Below are 13093 nucleotides of genomic sequence, written 5' to 3' on the forward strand. Positions count from 1 at the left end.
ATATCCCATTTAGTAAATGCTACAGTCAACATTTTATTTTAGATATTGAAGAAAACGACTTTTATCACAAAAAATAGTTGGTTGGTTCATTCATTTTCCATTGATTTCTGTCAATGTTCTCATACTAAAAGTGATATAGAGAGAATTAAACAAAAAATAAGCCACTCAGTTCTATGCACATAAGGAAACTGAGCGGTTCCATAATACAGATATAGATACTTGACATTAATACATACGAGTAATATTAAAAAAATAAGCGACGCCCTGACTGTGAGAATTTTTTTACTATTTTTAATCGCGTGTTTCTTAAGGAAAAAAAGGAATCGTTATAAAATCACTTAGTTGTCCGTCCGTCTGAGAAATATCGAGTTGAAATTCAAATAAACTCAGATCTAAACTCCCATGATTAAGTATTAAGGCCGTTAATTCAAGTGAAGTACCTGATGAAAGGGCTCTTGCTAAGTTTGAATTTTAGAAAAGGTTTAATACTTCCAACTTTTGTACAGAGCCCTCGGTGACTCGCGCTTGTTCGGTTTATTTTAAATGGCAGGTGATGATTTATACGTTATTTTATGTTAGAATATCTTTTAACTGTGCTTTCAACCTTGTAATCAAACTATATTACTTACACATTACATGTTTAACCTAAATGACACATTCTAAACTCTGATCGCAGGTCCAGTGGGTTATATCGAAATTATTAAAGTAATATAATACATTCTATAGCTTTTCTCACAATTCAACACAACTTTGCATCAGTTGTTCCTGAGATTAGTTATAATTTTAGTATAAATAAAAAAAACATTCTTATTGGATATCTTTTATTGCTGAAATTTCGAAATATATAAGAAAAAAAAAATATATATAAGAAAAAAAATGTCTAATTTTAGTTAAGAATTTTTTGACCAACTTATTAGTTGGTTAGTAGCTTCGGCTGCAACGTAATATTCCGATTTTTTTTTACAATGACATAAAATTATTTTTGTGTAATCATTGTTGATAAGAATCGTATAGTAACTACTTACATAATATGTATTTTAAGCCTATTTATTATCACTCTTCTAATCCTTCAAGAATTAGATTATCTATTTTGTTTATATTAGTTCACTTAGAATATTTTTGACTGTACACTATAAATGTGGATAGAAATTCTATATTTTTTTTAGCTTCATATTTTATCCATAACGAAGTATCACGAGAGAGAACGGAGCGTTTTGACTCTATGGTCTCTGTATATTTCTTTCAATTTGTCCATCAACAACCTCTTTATACATGCCCTGTGGAGTCCTCGTGCGTTTTACTTGATGCTTCTGCTTTTGGTATCCTACAGTATTAATCTTTTTCCATTCTCCTTTTATAATACCCTCTTTTGCTGTCATATAACAGTATTAGTGCCAGCGTACACCTTTTTTTGGCAGACCCTGGAAATAGCCGGGATTAATGCCAGGAAGAAGAAGAAGACACTTAAATAATTTTTAAAATTAAAAGATGACAGTATTTATATCTCTCGGATAGAATACACAGGATTAGAGCTGATAACCTACTATCAATAATAAATGTATAGTTTTCAGAAAATTCTTAAAGCCAACGTATTTTTGGTGTGGCCGTGGATCCTGTTGATCCAACGAGTACATCTTGGTATCATTTGTGATTCTAAATTACGGTGGCGGTTTGAAATAATTCGTATTGATCGATTGGCGAAGAGATTTAGCTCATAGTTTTCATGATTAAAAAATTCTTATTAAATGACGTGGAAAGGGATCGCCTTGCTTACTTTAGTTACTTTCATAATATGAAATCTTACGGCTTACTCTTAACTCAATCTATATCTTGCAGAAGTGGGCTATTCGTGCAATCTGTAAGTCTTAAAGATTAGATGAGATGAGTGTATTAACAATTACATCTGTCTGGTGTATGTTTAAAAAATATTAATTATTTTGCGAAAATCGCTGATTTATTTATATTTTATTATATACAAACATAATACGAATACTAGAAATAGGCTTAAACTTAGTGCGCTTGTAACTCGATATCATCGCGTCCTTAATTTTATTTGACATAAATATTATTAGTATCATTCAAAACGATCTTCGATACATTAAAAAAATATTATTTTCATCAAATTTTAGAGACTCCAGGAAAATAAAAGATGAAGATACGTGTATTCACTGAAGATATGTGTGCACTATATTCACCTAGTAAGGCGGAAAAATGAAAACAACAATTAAAAACACAAATAAAAAAAGAAGGCAATGACAGGGCGGGTCTATAGTTAAAATTTTATTGATAACTTTATCTTAATCTATTTTAGTTTGTTTGGCGCAACATAAATATTATATTGTTTGGCGTATTGCTTGTCATCCTTAAACCGATAATGTTAGGTTATCAGTAGCTACCGATAATATTAACGCACTTGACCTATTGAATCTGATAAAGAGATACCTATGCAAAAATTCATACCATCTACGCAAATATTATTACAAAGCTATATGAAGCTAATATAAGACACTACAACTCCAATCCTGGTGACAGAATTCACAGGGTTTGCAGGACTGGGGATTTTTATATCCGCATTAGCTAAATAAAGTACGAAAAAAGGTTATAACTCAGCGATGTCAAGACTTACATTCTAGAAATACACACACAAGTACAACCTACTTTAGATTGTGCTAGTGTCATAGTCGACTAATAACTTATTTTAAGTAGCTCTCATCTGCTACTCGCCTTTACTAGTGTTAAAGTTCATAACACTCTACCCGAGTATATTATAAATTCACCGATAAAAAGTCTGTGGTCACTCGGGATAAAATTATAGCTCTAAAGGACGTTGAATTTTTTTACTAGGGAACATAATGGAATCTATGAAATATAAAAAAATGTTTATTTACGAAACGAACTTTCTTTTTTTTTTTTGAACTCAATTTTTTTCTTTGTGAAATTAACAGAACTATTGTTAAAAATGAACAGGAACTATTTTACACATCTCTATGTGTGCAGAACTCGCTCCGGAATTTGCAGAAAAATGATCGGCCATGGGAAGTTAGCAGATCATTTTTTTACATAACTTTTTCGGGGTAATAACGCCAGAACTATTTGTAAAACATATCAGGAGCTATAGAACTCAGCTTCATGCGAAGAGAACTCCATTTTTTTTGATCTGCTGGACAATACCCTGCTAAGCTCACAGACATAATATATTGGATTTATTCAAAGTGATTTAAAAATGTATAAAAAGTAGTAGACTAAGTTATTGTAATGCTGAGCTGAGCTTAATTCGCGCCCGAGCAAAATACTTTTATAGCGCCCCCCAGGCGAACACAATATAATTTTATATGTACCTATGCTTAAACAGTTTTGCGGACTATTTGGCGCCCCTTCGATAGCGGCGCCAGGGGCAGGTTGATGCACCCCACCCCCCCTCACTACGCCTGTATATAAGGCTTTCTTATAGGAATTAAAATTAAATCTTTTCGATTGTTCGGCAAGAGGCATTCCTTATCTTAAAGGGAAATGATTTAAAGTACAAATATTTATTTATTTATTAAGGACAACTAACAAAACAAACACTTAAACGGATATTATAAACATGTCTTAAAACTATTAGCTTAGTGTTGCTTTACTTATAAGCTGCCACGGCATGTTTAGGGACAGTTTCATAATATACTTAAAATTAATTACTTACACATACTTACATAACTATTATTTAAATATATATATATATATATATGTAGGAGATAGCTCGCAAATGACTCTTATTGGACCTGTGGGCTCCATTGTGGGTTAATGCAAGCAGGAATAACGCAGCAGATTCGTGACACTCGTCACTAGTCCGTCCTTTCTCCAAAACATCAGAAGACTCAATCATTTCACAATCGTCAAAACATCAGAAGACCAAATTATTCTACGATCGTCAACTTCCTCCTTATTTTAAAATCGAACTTCACCCTCACACGTCACGACTCTACTCAAGGCATAAGCCTCCGCGTTATTGGTCAAATTACCTCACTGGTCTAATAAAAGTCAAGTTGGAGTCTAACGAACATAAGTCAGCCAGTCGTAATTCTACAATAATCAACAATTAGTGTCTTTTCGATCATTTCCTCCAAAGCTATACAATTGTGTGTTGTGTTGACACATTGTCTTTTTACATGAACACTGCCAGTCATATTATAAACAGTTGCTACAGATAATAATATTAAAGCTAATCATTAAACATCTAAGATAATATAATATCTGTTCTAATCTCTTCCTTCTACATATGTGTATATGTATATATATATATATATAATACTTTTAAACTATATTTTATTATAACACGTTCTTGTTTTTATTTTATTGAGTATTTAAATGTATAAAACTAACTATAGATATATGGAAATATATTTTTTTTATTTGTAAATAAAAAAGTCAATGTCAAATGAAACAAAACAGACATTAAGATGATGTTATAATTCTGAACACAATAAATTTAGGAACAGCATTCGATAAAATTAACTACTATTACATAAAGAATAAACATTACTAAAAAATTCTAAAGAAAGATATAACAAAACTATTTCAAATATTACAATTCAGTCTTTTTCTTGTGCCACGCTTTAAAAGCGTTTACTGCTTTAAATACATCGTCTACAAAGATCTTAGTTTGTTCTAAAGCCATGAAGTGTCCTCCCACGTCGAGGACAGTTACTCCTAGAAGGTTGGTGTATTTTAACTGGAGAATGTTAGGCGGCTGGTAGAACATCTCATGCTTAGATTGCAATCCCCATGTTGGGACTGTTGTGGTATAACTAGAAATAAAAAAAAAAAACAGTATATAATATAATGTTTTTGCCTAACAATTATCACTTATGATCAGATATATACAATTATTTTAGCTACACTTTTTTTACGCATAACAGCTAAGTAGAAAATCTAGTGTCAAAATACTCCGCTCTTTGTTACTTTCCGAATTGAAAACATTAAGGAGTGTTAACTTGCGTAACTAAACGCGACGCTTTATTCTATGTATTGTTATATATATATTTAGTTACTAACCCATCAAGATATAACTCCCGATTCCTATTTCCCAAAATCTCAGCATATAGTCTCATTGATGTTGTAATACAATTAGAAGACCAGTAGACCATCAGATTGTCAATTAGTTGTTCTTTTTTGAAGTCTCTTGTTAATCCACCATCAGGTAAATGTTTGTGTTCTTCTCGTGTCCATGTAGAGAATTTTTCTAGAATGTACGTGAGGAGACCCACGGGAGAGTCGGTTAGGGCAACACCTGTGAACAAACAATATAAAGTAAAAAATATAGTGAGATATGATTGGATAGTCTAAGGTAAAAGCGTGAAACCTCAACTACTATTAAATATCATCTACTTACCAACAGTATCGGGCTTTGTAGCTTGTATGTGCATATATCCGAATTCTTCCATACAATAAGAGAAGAATTTGTACAAAGGATACATTCTATTCCTAGTTTCAGGATCCACTACTAGAGAGGGTAAAACTGTTCCAATTAAAGTGCGTATACGTGCGCCGGTACTCTGAAATAAAACATATTTTTAATATTTTTTCAATCATTATACGTTATGGTATACTGGTATATACAAGTACCATTGTATTTTAATAATTACTGGAGGAAACTTCAACTACAACCTATTAATGGCAGAAATTAAGGCCACACTTTGCCTAATCGAATTAGGGAAAATATATAGTTTTATCTAAATGTTTAACGTTATTTAAAGCTATCCTTGATTAATGGACTAACATAAAAAAGCTGGTTAAAAGAATGAATGTAAATGAAAGTATGTAATTAAAATAATAAATAATTAATTGCCTTACCTGAACTACCAGCATGTTGGAATGGTGACCCAAAATATCCTCCTGAAACAGTGTTGCCATAGAGCTTACTATCACAGCCCCCCAATCACCACCTTGAATGTAGAATTTCTTGTGTCCAAGTCTGTGCATTAGCTGTTTAAATATAAGGCCAATTTCTCCTGGTCCTAGTCCTGGACGAGCTGGTCCCTAAATAATATAAGTATTAATAAATTCCTTAGGGTTCACTATTCTTTTACATAAAATAAAACTATCTTTTACAGATTTGAGGCCAGTCATGGCGCAGGGGCACCAAGTGTGACTGTAAAACCGACTGGTTATGGGTTCGATCCCCACTCGAGGAGTTGAACATTTCCATTTCTTTGCTCTGGTGCTGAGGTAAGCGCGGCGTTGAGTTCCGCCACTCAACACGCAATGCCTCCAGAATTTAGCGGAAAGTGGGGATTGGAATGTTTTAACAGTAGGGTCCCTATGCCTACGCTGCTTTGTGCGGGATACAGTGTGAAGTTGATTTAGTTTTATTTATTTTATGTTTTACAGAGAACACAACAAAGATGACACTCTATAATAATTTATATATTGAATGCGTAATCTATACTAATATAATAAAGCGGAAGAGTTTGTTTGTTTGTTTGTTTGTTTGAACGCTAAGATCTCTGGATCTACTGGTCCGATTTTCATTGTTTTTGTTTTGTATGAAAGCTGCATTCTTCAGAAGTGCTATAGGCTATATAACATTACATTACACATTTATACTAATATATTTTAAAGTACATTCTAATTTGACATGCAATTTAGTCTGCCATGTTAATAACAACCGTCGCGTCGCTACGCAACCGTTACCGCGACGTTTTGATATTCATCCTTATGAAAATAAATATAATAGTCACTTTTAGCATTTTATCTAGATTGAAATTATAGTTTACTGTATAACATGCTAATAAATAATTAAGGAGATGTCACTGATTCCAAATGACCTAGCCTACGGGCGGCACAGTATGACCGACGCGAACGGGCAGATGACGTTGACGGTTTTATAAATTTGCATACATTTTCGAACTATTGTAAATGTTTATGTAATTATTTGCTGTTTATAATTAATTTAAGCTACACTTTGGTTCTCTTCTTATTTTATTTGATATTGCCCGCTAAAATTATCCTACTTAATAGAGAGAAATGTTTAGTTATTTCGTAGAGTCGATAGCTATGTACGCACGCACGGAAAACTTTAGGTACTTTTTCTAATATTAAGAATACCTATCCTTTAGTTACTTTTAATCCTTTTGTTGGTTCATTTCAATAACTCGGATAATTTTTTCTAATAATGTGTATCTAATTATTATTCTTTGTGATTATTTAAGCTTATATTTTCTAACTAATTCTATTGAAAATTGAAAATAATTTCATGAATATATTTAATAAATATTCTTATAGTTGAAGCAGGCGTAGCCGCGTCCGGGTCCACTAGTTCAATATACTTTAAGTAAACATTAATTTAATGTTTCTAGCTGTTGAAAATCCTTTACTTACGTCAGAGAAACCATATCCAGGTAGACTAGGTATAACAACTTCGAAAGCAAAGTCGTAATTGGGCGCCTGTTTCGTTAATAGTGGTATAGCTTCATAGAACTCTCGAATTGATCCTGGCCAGCCATGTAACATGAGAATAGGGACTACTTCTACACCTGCTGGTACCTAGAAAAACAATCTTTGCTTAAATATAGCAGTTATAGACAGCATACCATACATTTTTAAATTATTTTTTTAGATAAGTTCAGGAGTGATGTACTATAAGAGGACTTCCCAAAACTCTTACGAACTATTTTGAAAATATAACCTAGTATTTTTTCTCACCTCAGGTTTAACTCTTATGAAATGAATGTCCAATCCTTGGATATTTGTCTTGAATTGTGGAAATTGGTTGAAGAATTTCTCTCTTTCACTGAAATTGTATTCATTCGCCCAGTAATTAGTCCAGAAGTCTACTTGTTTCGTATTGAAACCAAATTCAAACGCAACTCCTTCTAATGGTGGTGTCAATTTGCGATGATTTTTTAAGCGATCACGAAGTTCTCTGATTAACTATGGAAAAATAATAAAATTTTTGGTTAATTTTTTTGCTATAATCATCATCATTACCATCATCTCAGGCTTTTATACATCCATCCATTGGCTCTCGGCGACCATTTCAAGAATGTCGGTCCATTACCATATTACCATGAAATTTTGTACTATTTTAAAATATTTTTGCAACTACGATTATTTATAAACTGTTTTTTTTTCCTGTAATAACTTCGCCGTGGTAATAACTTGAAGTAACAAATGCTGAATTTTGCCTACGTACTTGCGTCTGCGACTTGGATTTTGTTTCTATTGTTAAGACTTTAGAAAGATTTATTATAAAAAAATAAAAATAATAAATTGTTTGTAAAAAAAAAAAAACATTTTTTTTCTATTTATTACATTAACGTTTTAAAAACAAAAACTCTTTTTACACATTTGTATTTAAAAACACTAGATAGTGTTAGTGTTACATATATACATATTAATAAAAGACAATTTCACTTACTTCATCAGAAAATTTCACTTGGAACGGCCGAATGCTGTTATCAGCCTTGCCTTGCAGTTCCTTCGGTCCCCACCATACAGTCGGGTCCATTTTTGGTAGAGGCTTTGAGAAGAACATTGGGATAACTACCCATAGCGCTATTCCAATTACGATCGCGAAGATCAAGGTGATCCAAAAATTCTCCATCTATTAAAATAATATAGGTATACTAGCGACCCCCTTGCGGCTTCGCCCGCTTTTACTACTGGATTATTCATATAATGTATGTTTGCAAAGCACTTAAGATAATGTGAAAATTAATTAAACTCTAATGCAACCCGCATTTTCGTAGTTTCAATAAGGATTTTCCAATTGTTTTACTCGGCAAGGATTTTTTAGTAGGTACCATAATTTTAAATCTGTGCTACTAATCTTTTCAAGTACTTATTAAAATATATTTAAATGACTATTTTTAGATAGTTAAATTACTATTTTTAAACGGAAGAAATTATTATAGCCTAATTAAATTTAATATTAAAGCCTACCTACTAATAACTACTACAAAAAATATGAAACCAAATATATCGCTGAAATAATACATTCAACTCCAATTATCCAATACGTACAAACGCATCTAAATCTTCGTTGCTATGCCTCTATAGCGGGCGGGGTTTTTTTTTCGAGCTTGTGGTTAATGCTGAAGAGGGTATTCTGTCCTGATGAAAAGCAAGCACTACGTGCCTGCCTGTGAGGAAAATTAAATAGAATGCATTGGCCGGGAATCGAACCCGGGCTGCCCGCGTGGCAGTCGAGCATTCTACCACTGAACCACCGATGACTGCTCATGACTCGCTTGTATAAGCAAAACGTCGCGGGGCGCGTTTCGCAGCAAGGATGTTTTGATATTGTAACAACTTCTAAAGTACTTATTAAAATGAAAAAACAGTAAAAGACAGTTTTGATCTACATTAAATGGCCAACGTAACGTAATATACTTATTTATATGCTGAGAGTAAGGGATAAGTAAAACTTGAGTCGGCACAGCTGATGAGTCAACGGCGGGATGTGTCAACAATTAAATGCGTTTTTCTCTAAAACTATTCGCAATTTCGAAATAGTTAAAAAGCAAATTTTATCTTCGTTTAACGTAGAAAATTAATAAAGGATTTTAAAGGATAAGGATTAATACCATTATGGAAAAATATCCCTCACAATAAAAAATATATTGAAATTACTATTTTTAGACAGAAATATGATCACTACACGTTATCCTTAAAAGATAAAAATATGCTGTCGCGGACTTTTTTGTAGATCTTATTAAGAGGAATAATATTCCAGTACATTATTTTCATGTAGTACTTACCAATTAAAGCAGCGCATGCGCGAAAGTGTCTCAACGGGTAGGACTTTATACACATTTATCGTATTTATGTTAATTTACATAAGAATGTACAAATAATAAGCTATATATAAACCTTCCCTGAGAAATACTCGACCTAATGGTGAAAACCGCATAAAAATCCGTTGGGTGGTTTAGAAGAAGAAGAGTTAGAAAGTTCAGACAGACACGAAAAGCGACTTTGTTTTATAAGATATAGGATAATTTATAAGTAAATGGACCGAGGGGTTTCATACATTGCTTCTATTGTCAAAATTAGCGTGGGTTATAACTCACGCTAATCGCAATTTTCGCTATTTTTTTATATTTTAAAAATATTTTCTTACTAATGTTAAAAAAAAAACTATTACCACTCAGACCAATTGTAGCTTTAGTATTGGTGAACGAAAAATGTAAGCAGTACCACGATAACCACTACACTTGAGGAAATGAGGCTCAAAATGAGGAATAAAAAGAAACGTGAATTACGAGTATATACATACAATATTATATAATTTGTACACATTGGGCATATTAGGTGTTTATTGTGGTTTTAAAATTCTTATCAAAATTAAAGTGATTCTAGGTCATAGTATCTATCATATATTTTATGATATAGCATTAAGTTTATGATGCATGAGCGTTCATTTTAAAGTTTATTTAATTTTAATTTATTAACTTTTATAGTTAATTTTATCTTATAATTTTAGTAGCCCCCTAGCTTGTAGTAGCGCTTCCAAAGCATTTTGTTTTATTTCATAAGGTTCGTGGTACAGCGGCAGCGGTTGTGGTTTTTTGTTCATTTGAATTCCACCACTCAATACGTGATGTGTCGAAAATTAGGCAGAAAGTAGGGAATGGAGTGTTTAAACTCTTAACACTACGTTCCCTCTGCCTGCCCTGCTATATGCGGGATACAACGTGAGGCTGACAAAAAATAATAATTTAGATAACTTGTGAACTTTTGAATTTTGAAATTACAATGACAATCGGAAATATTAATAAAATGCACGTCATTGTAGCTTTACCGCATCGCGTTGGTATAGATAAGATAAAGAACAGACGTCGCTGTGTTACAACACAAATGCTATTTAAAGATAAAAATAAACGCTAATTATATTGTTACTGTTATCTTATTGTTAATGCCACGATGACACGATAACGGAACTTAGTGTTGAGACTCCTCGTTCCCCATTTTCCGCCGAGTTCTGGAGGCATTGCGTGTTGAGTGGCGGAAATCAACGCCAAGTTTTGCCTCGACACCAGAGCGAATAAATAAAAATATTATTCTCCTGAGTGCGAATCGAACCCACAACCGTCTACAGTCGCAAGCTTGTGCCCCTGCGTCACAAGAGATGACAAAGCGAAATAAAATTAAGCATTGTTTTTGATAATATTAACGATGTTATAATCCCTGTTTATTATCTATGGTTATAGCTTATGATTACTTCATAATATGTAATAGATAAAACATATATGACATATATATGGTGTACTTAATCTTAATATAATGAACAAAAGAAGAACAGGAAAATGTTAGCTTTAGAATAGAATAGAATATAAATTAATTTTTAACAAAAACAAAAACCGACTTCTAACAACGAACTAAAAAGTGAAAAATAATTATATAAAGATTTTATAATTTTGAAGTCGGTGCCAAGTAAAACAAACAGGCTTAGTAATTAGATATTGTAGTAAAGGTGTTGTAGCATTAGTTTGACACCGACTTCAAAATTATAAAATCTTTATATAATTATTTTTCACTTTTTAGTTCATTGTTAGAAGTCGGTTTTTGTTTTTGTTAAAAATTAATTTATTTTACGATTTTTAGTGATGGGTAGATCTTAAAATGATGCTTCTTGAACGAGTGGTGATGGTGGTGGTGGTGGTTGTCAACGAGTGGTTGTGATTGTTCTATGTAAAACTTCATTTAATTAGCTATTATTTTTGTGCAAAGTTACATTTTGGTATATTGACAAGAACAAACATAAAAAGTATTCGGGTGAATTCGGAATCTCCCTTTTTTGAAGTTGGTTGAAAATGAGAACATCCTCTTTTTTGAGATTGGTTGAAAAGAAATGCAACGATCAGGAATCTCACTTCTGACATCAATTTAAAAAGTTTTTGCTTGTAACTATTACAGTATAATCAATGTTTTTTAAACTTTCTCAATTTTCACCGGATTCCTTAATCGGAACCTAACCAAACTTTCACCAAATTATCCTTGAAGTGTATCCTTTCAAATAAAAAAAGAATCATCAAAATCGGTTGGCGCGACATTGAGTTATTCGTCTATTTGTCGCGCACATGCATAATGCAAATTTAAGACTTATGTGATTTTCTCATAGATACCATTGTCAGACATGGACCAAAAAAAAATGGGACCATTCGGGAAGCTTCACCTTTCAAATAAAAAAAAAAAAATTCAAAATCGGTCCACCCAGTCAAAAGTTATGAGGTAACAAACATAAAAAAAAAAAAAAAAAATACAGTCGAATTGATAACCTCCTTTTCTTACAGAAGTCGGTTAAAAATATACTTTATTGCACACGTAAAAAAAAATAAAGAACTTTTCATTGTTTACTTAAATTGGTTACAAGTGGAATATACACACATGAAATTAGAAGTATATTGAAGTTTCATAAGTCATAAATAACAGGAACAACTGTCTCGGTTGAAATCAAGGCCATCGAGGCAAAGGCGTTGGCTGTAGGCTCGATCTACATTCGAGGGAGTCTCCCGGTAAGACAAAGGCCGATGTTAAATTCTGCCACTACACTAAAAATATTTTATTTAAAGTAAAAAAATATATAATTTAATTTTAAACTTGTTAGAACCACTTTAAAATTAAATTATTAATTTTTAATAACAACGTGCTTAATTTTTTTTCACATAACTTAAATGAAAAAACAACTAATCAAACGTACAATATTTTTGTATATACAAAACTAGTCATTTCATACTAGTTAATGTTGTATAGAGTACTCACTTTAAATGACCCCCGGCCTGCGCCTGCGCAATGTGGAATGCACTCCTCGCTCTCTGTGACTCGGTTATATTTAAACAACTGGTCTTTGTATCTATAATATATGTACGCGGGGCAAGTACTTATCATTTAAGAGTTAGGGCGTATCTTTGTAAACGATTCACGCTTTACAACAGGATAAGCGAAGGTAATATTCTATCAGGATATAACGTTCCCAACGAGACATAGCGCGGTGACTAATGTTAGACACTAGCGGGGTGAGTATCGGAATCCAAGACGTTGACTTTTTCTTGTTCACATGAAATAGAAGATACAAAAAAAAAATAGAAAATGCAAAACGATAGAGGAGAAA

General features: G+C 32.4%; 1 protein-coding gene across 1 annotated transcript; it reads right to left on the reverse strand.

The window, feature by feature from the left end:
- Positions 1-4430: 4430 nt before the first annotated feature.
- On the reverse strand, positions 4431-12834 carry LOC146535062 (juvenile hormone epoxide hydrolase-like). The gene is made up of 8 exons (XM_085190666.1): positions 12745-12834; positions 8399-8584; positions 7684-7911; positions 7360-7524; positions 5833-6018; positions 5372-5534; positions 5035-5269; positions 4431-4787 (listed from the first exon to the last, which is right to left on the reverse strand). The coding sequence occupies exons 2-8, from the start codon at positions 8582-8584 to the stop codon at positions 4565-4567; spliced, it is 1386 nt and encodes a 461-aa protein (XP_085046792.1). The 5' UTR covers positions 12745-12834; the 3' UTR covers positions 4431-4564.
- Positions 12835-13093: the final 259 nt, after the last annotated feature.

The sequence above is a fragment of the Heliconius melpomene genome, chromosome 10 (genome assembly GCF_056956725.1).
Source record: "Heliconius melpomene rosina isolate 202511_hmr_F chromosome 10, ASM5695672v1, whole genome shotgun sequence".
NCBI lineage: Eukaryota > Metazoa > Arthropoda > Insecta > Lepidoptera > Nymphalidae > Heliconius > Heliconius melpomene.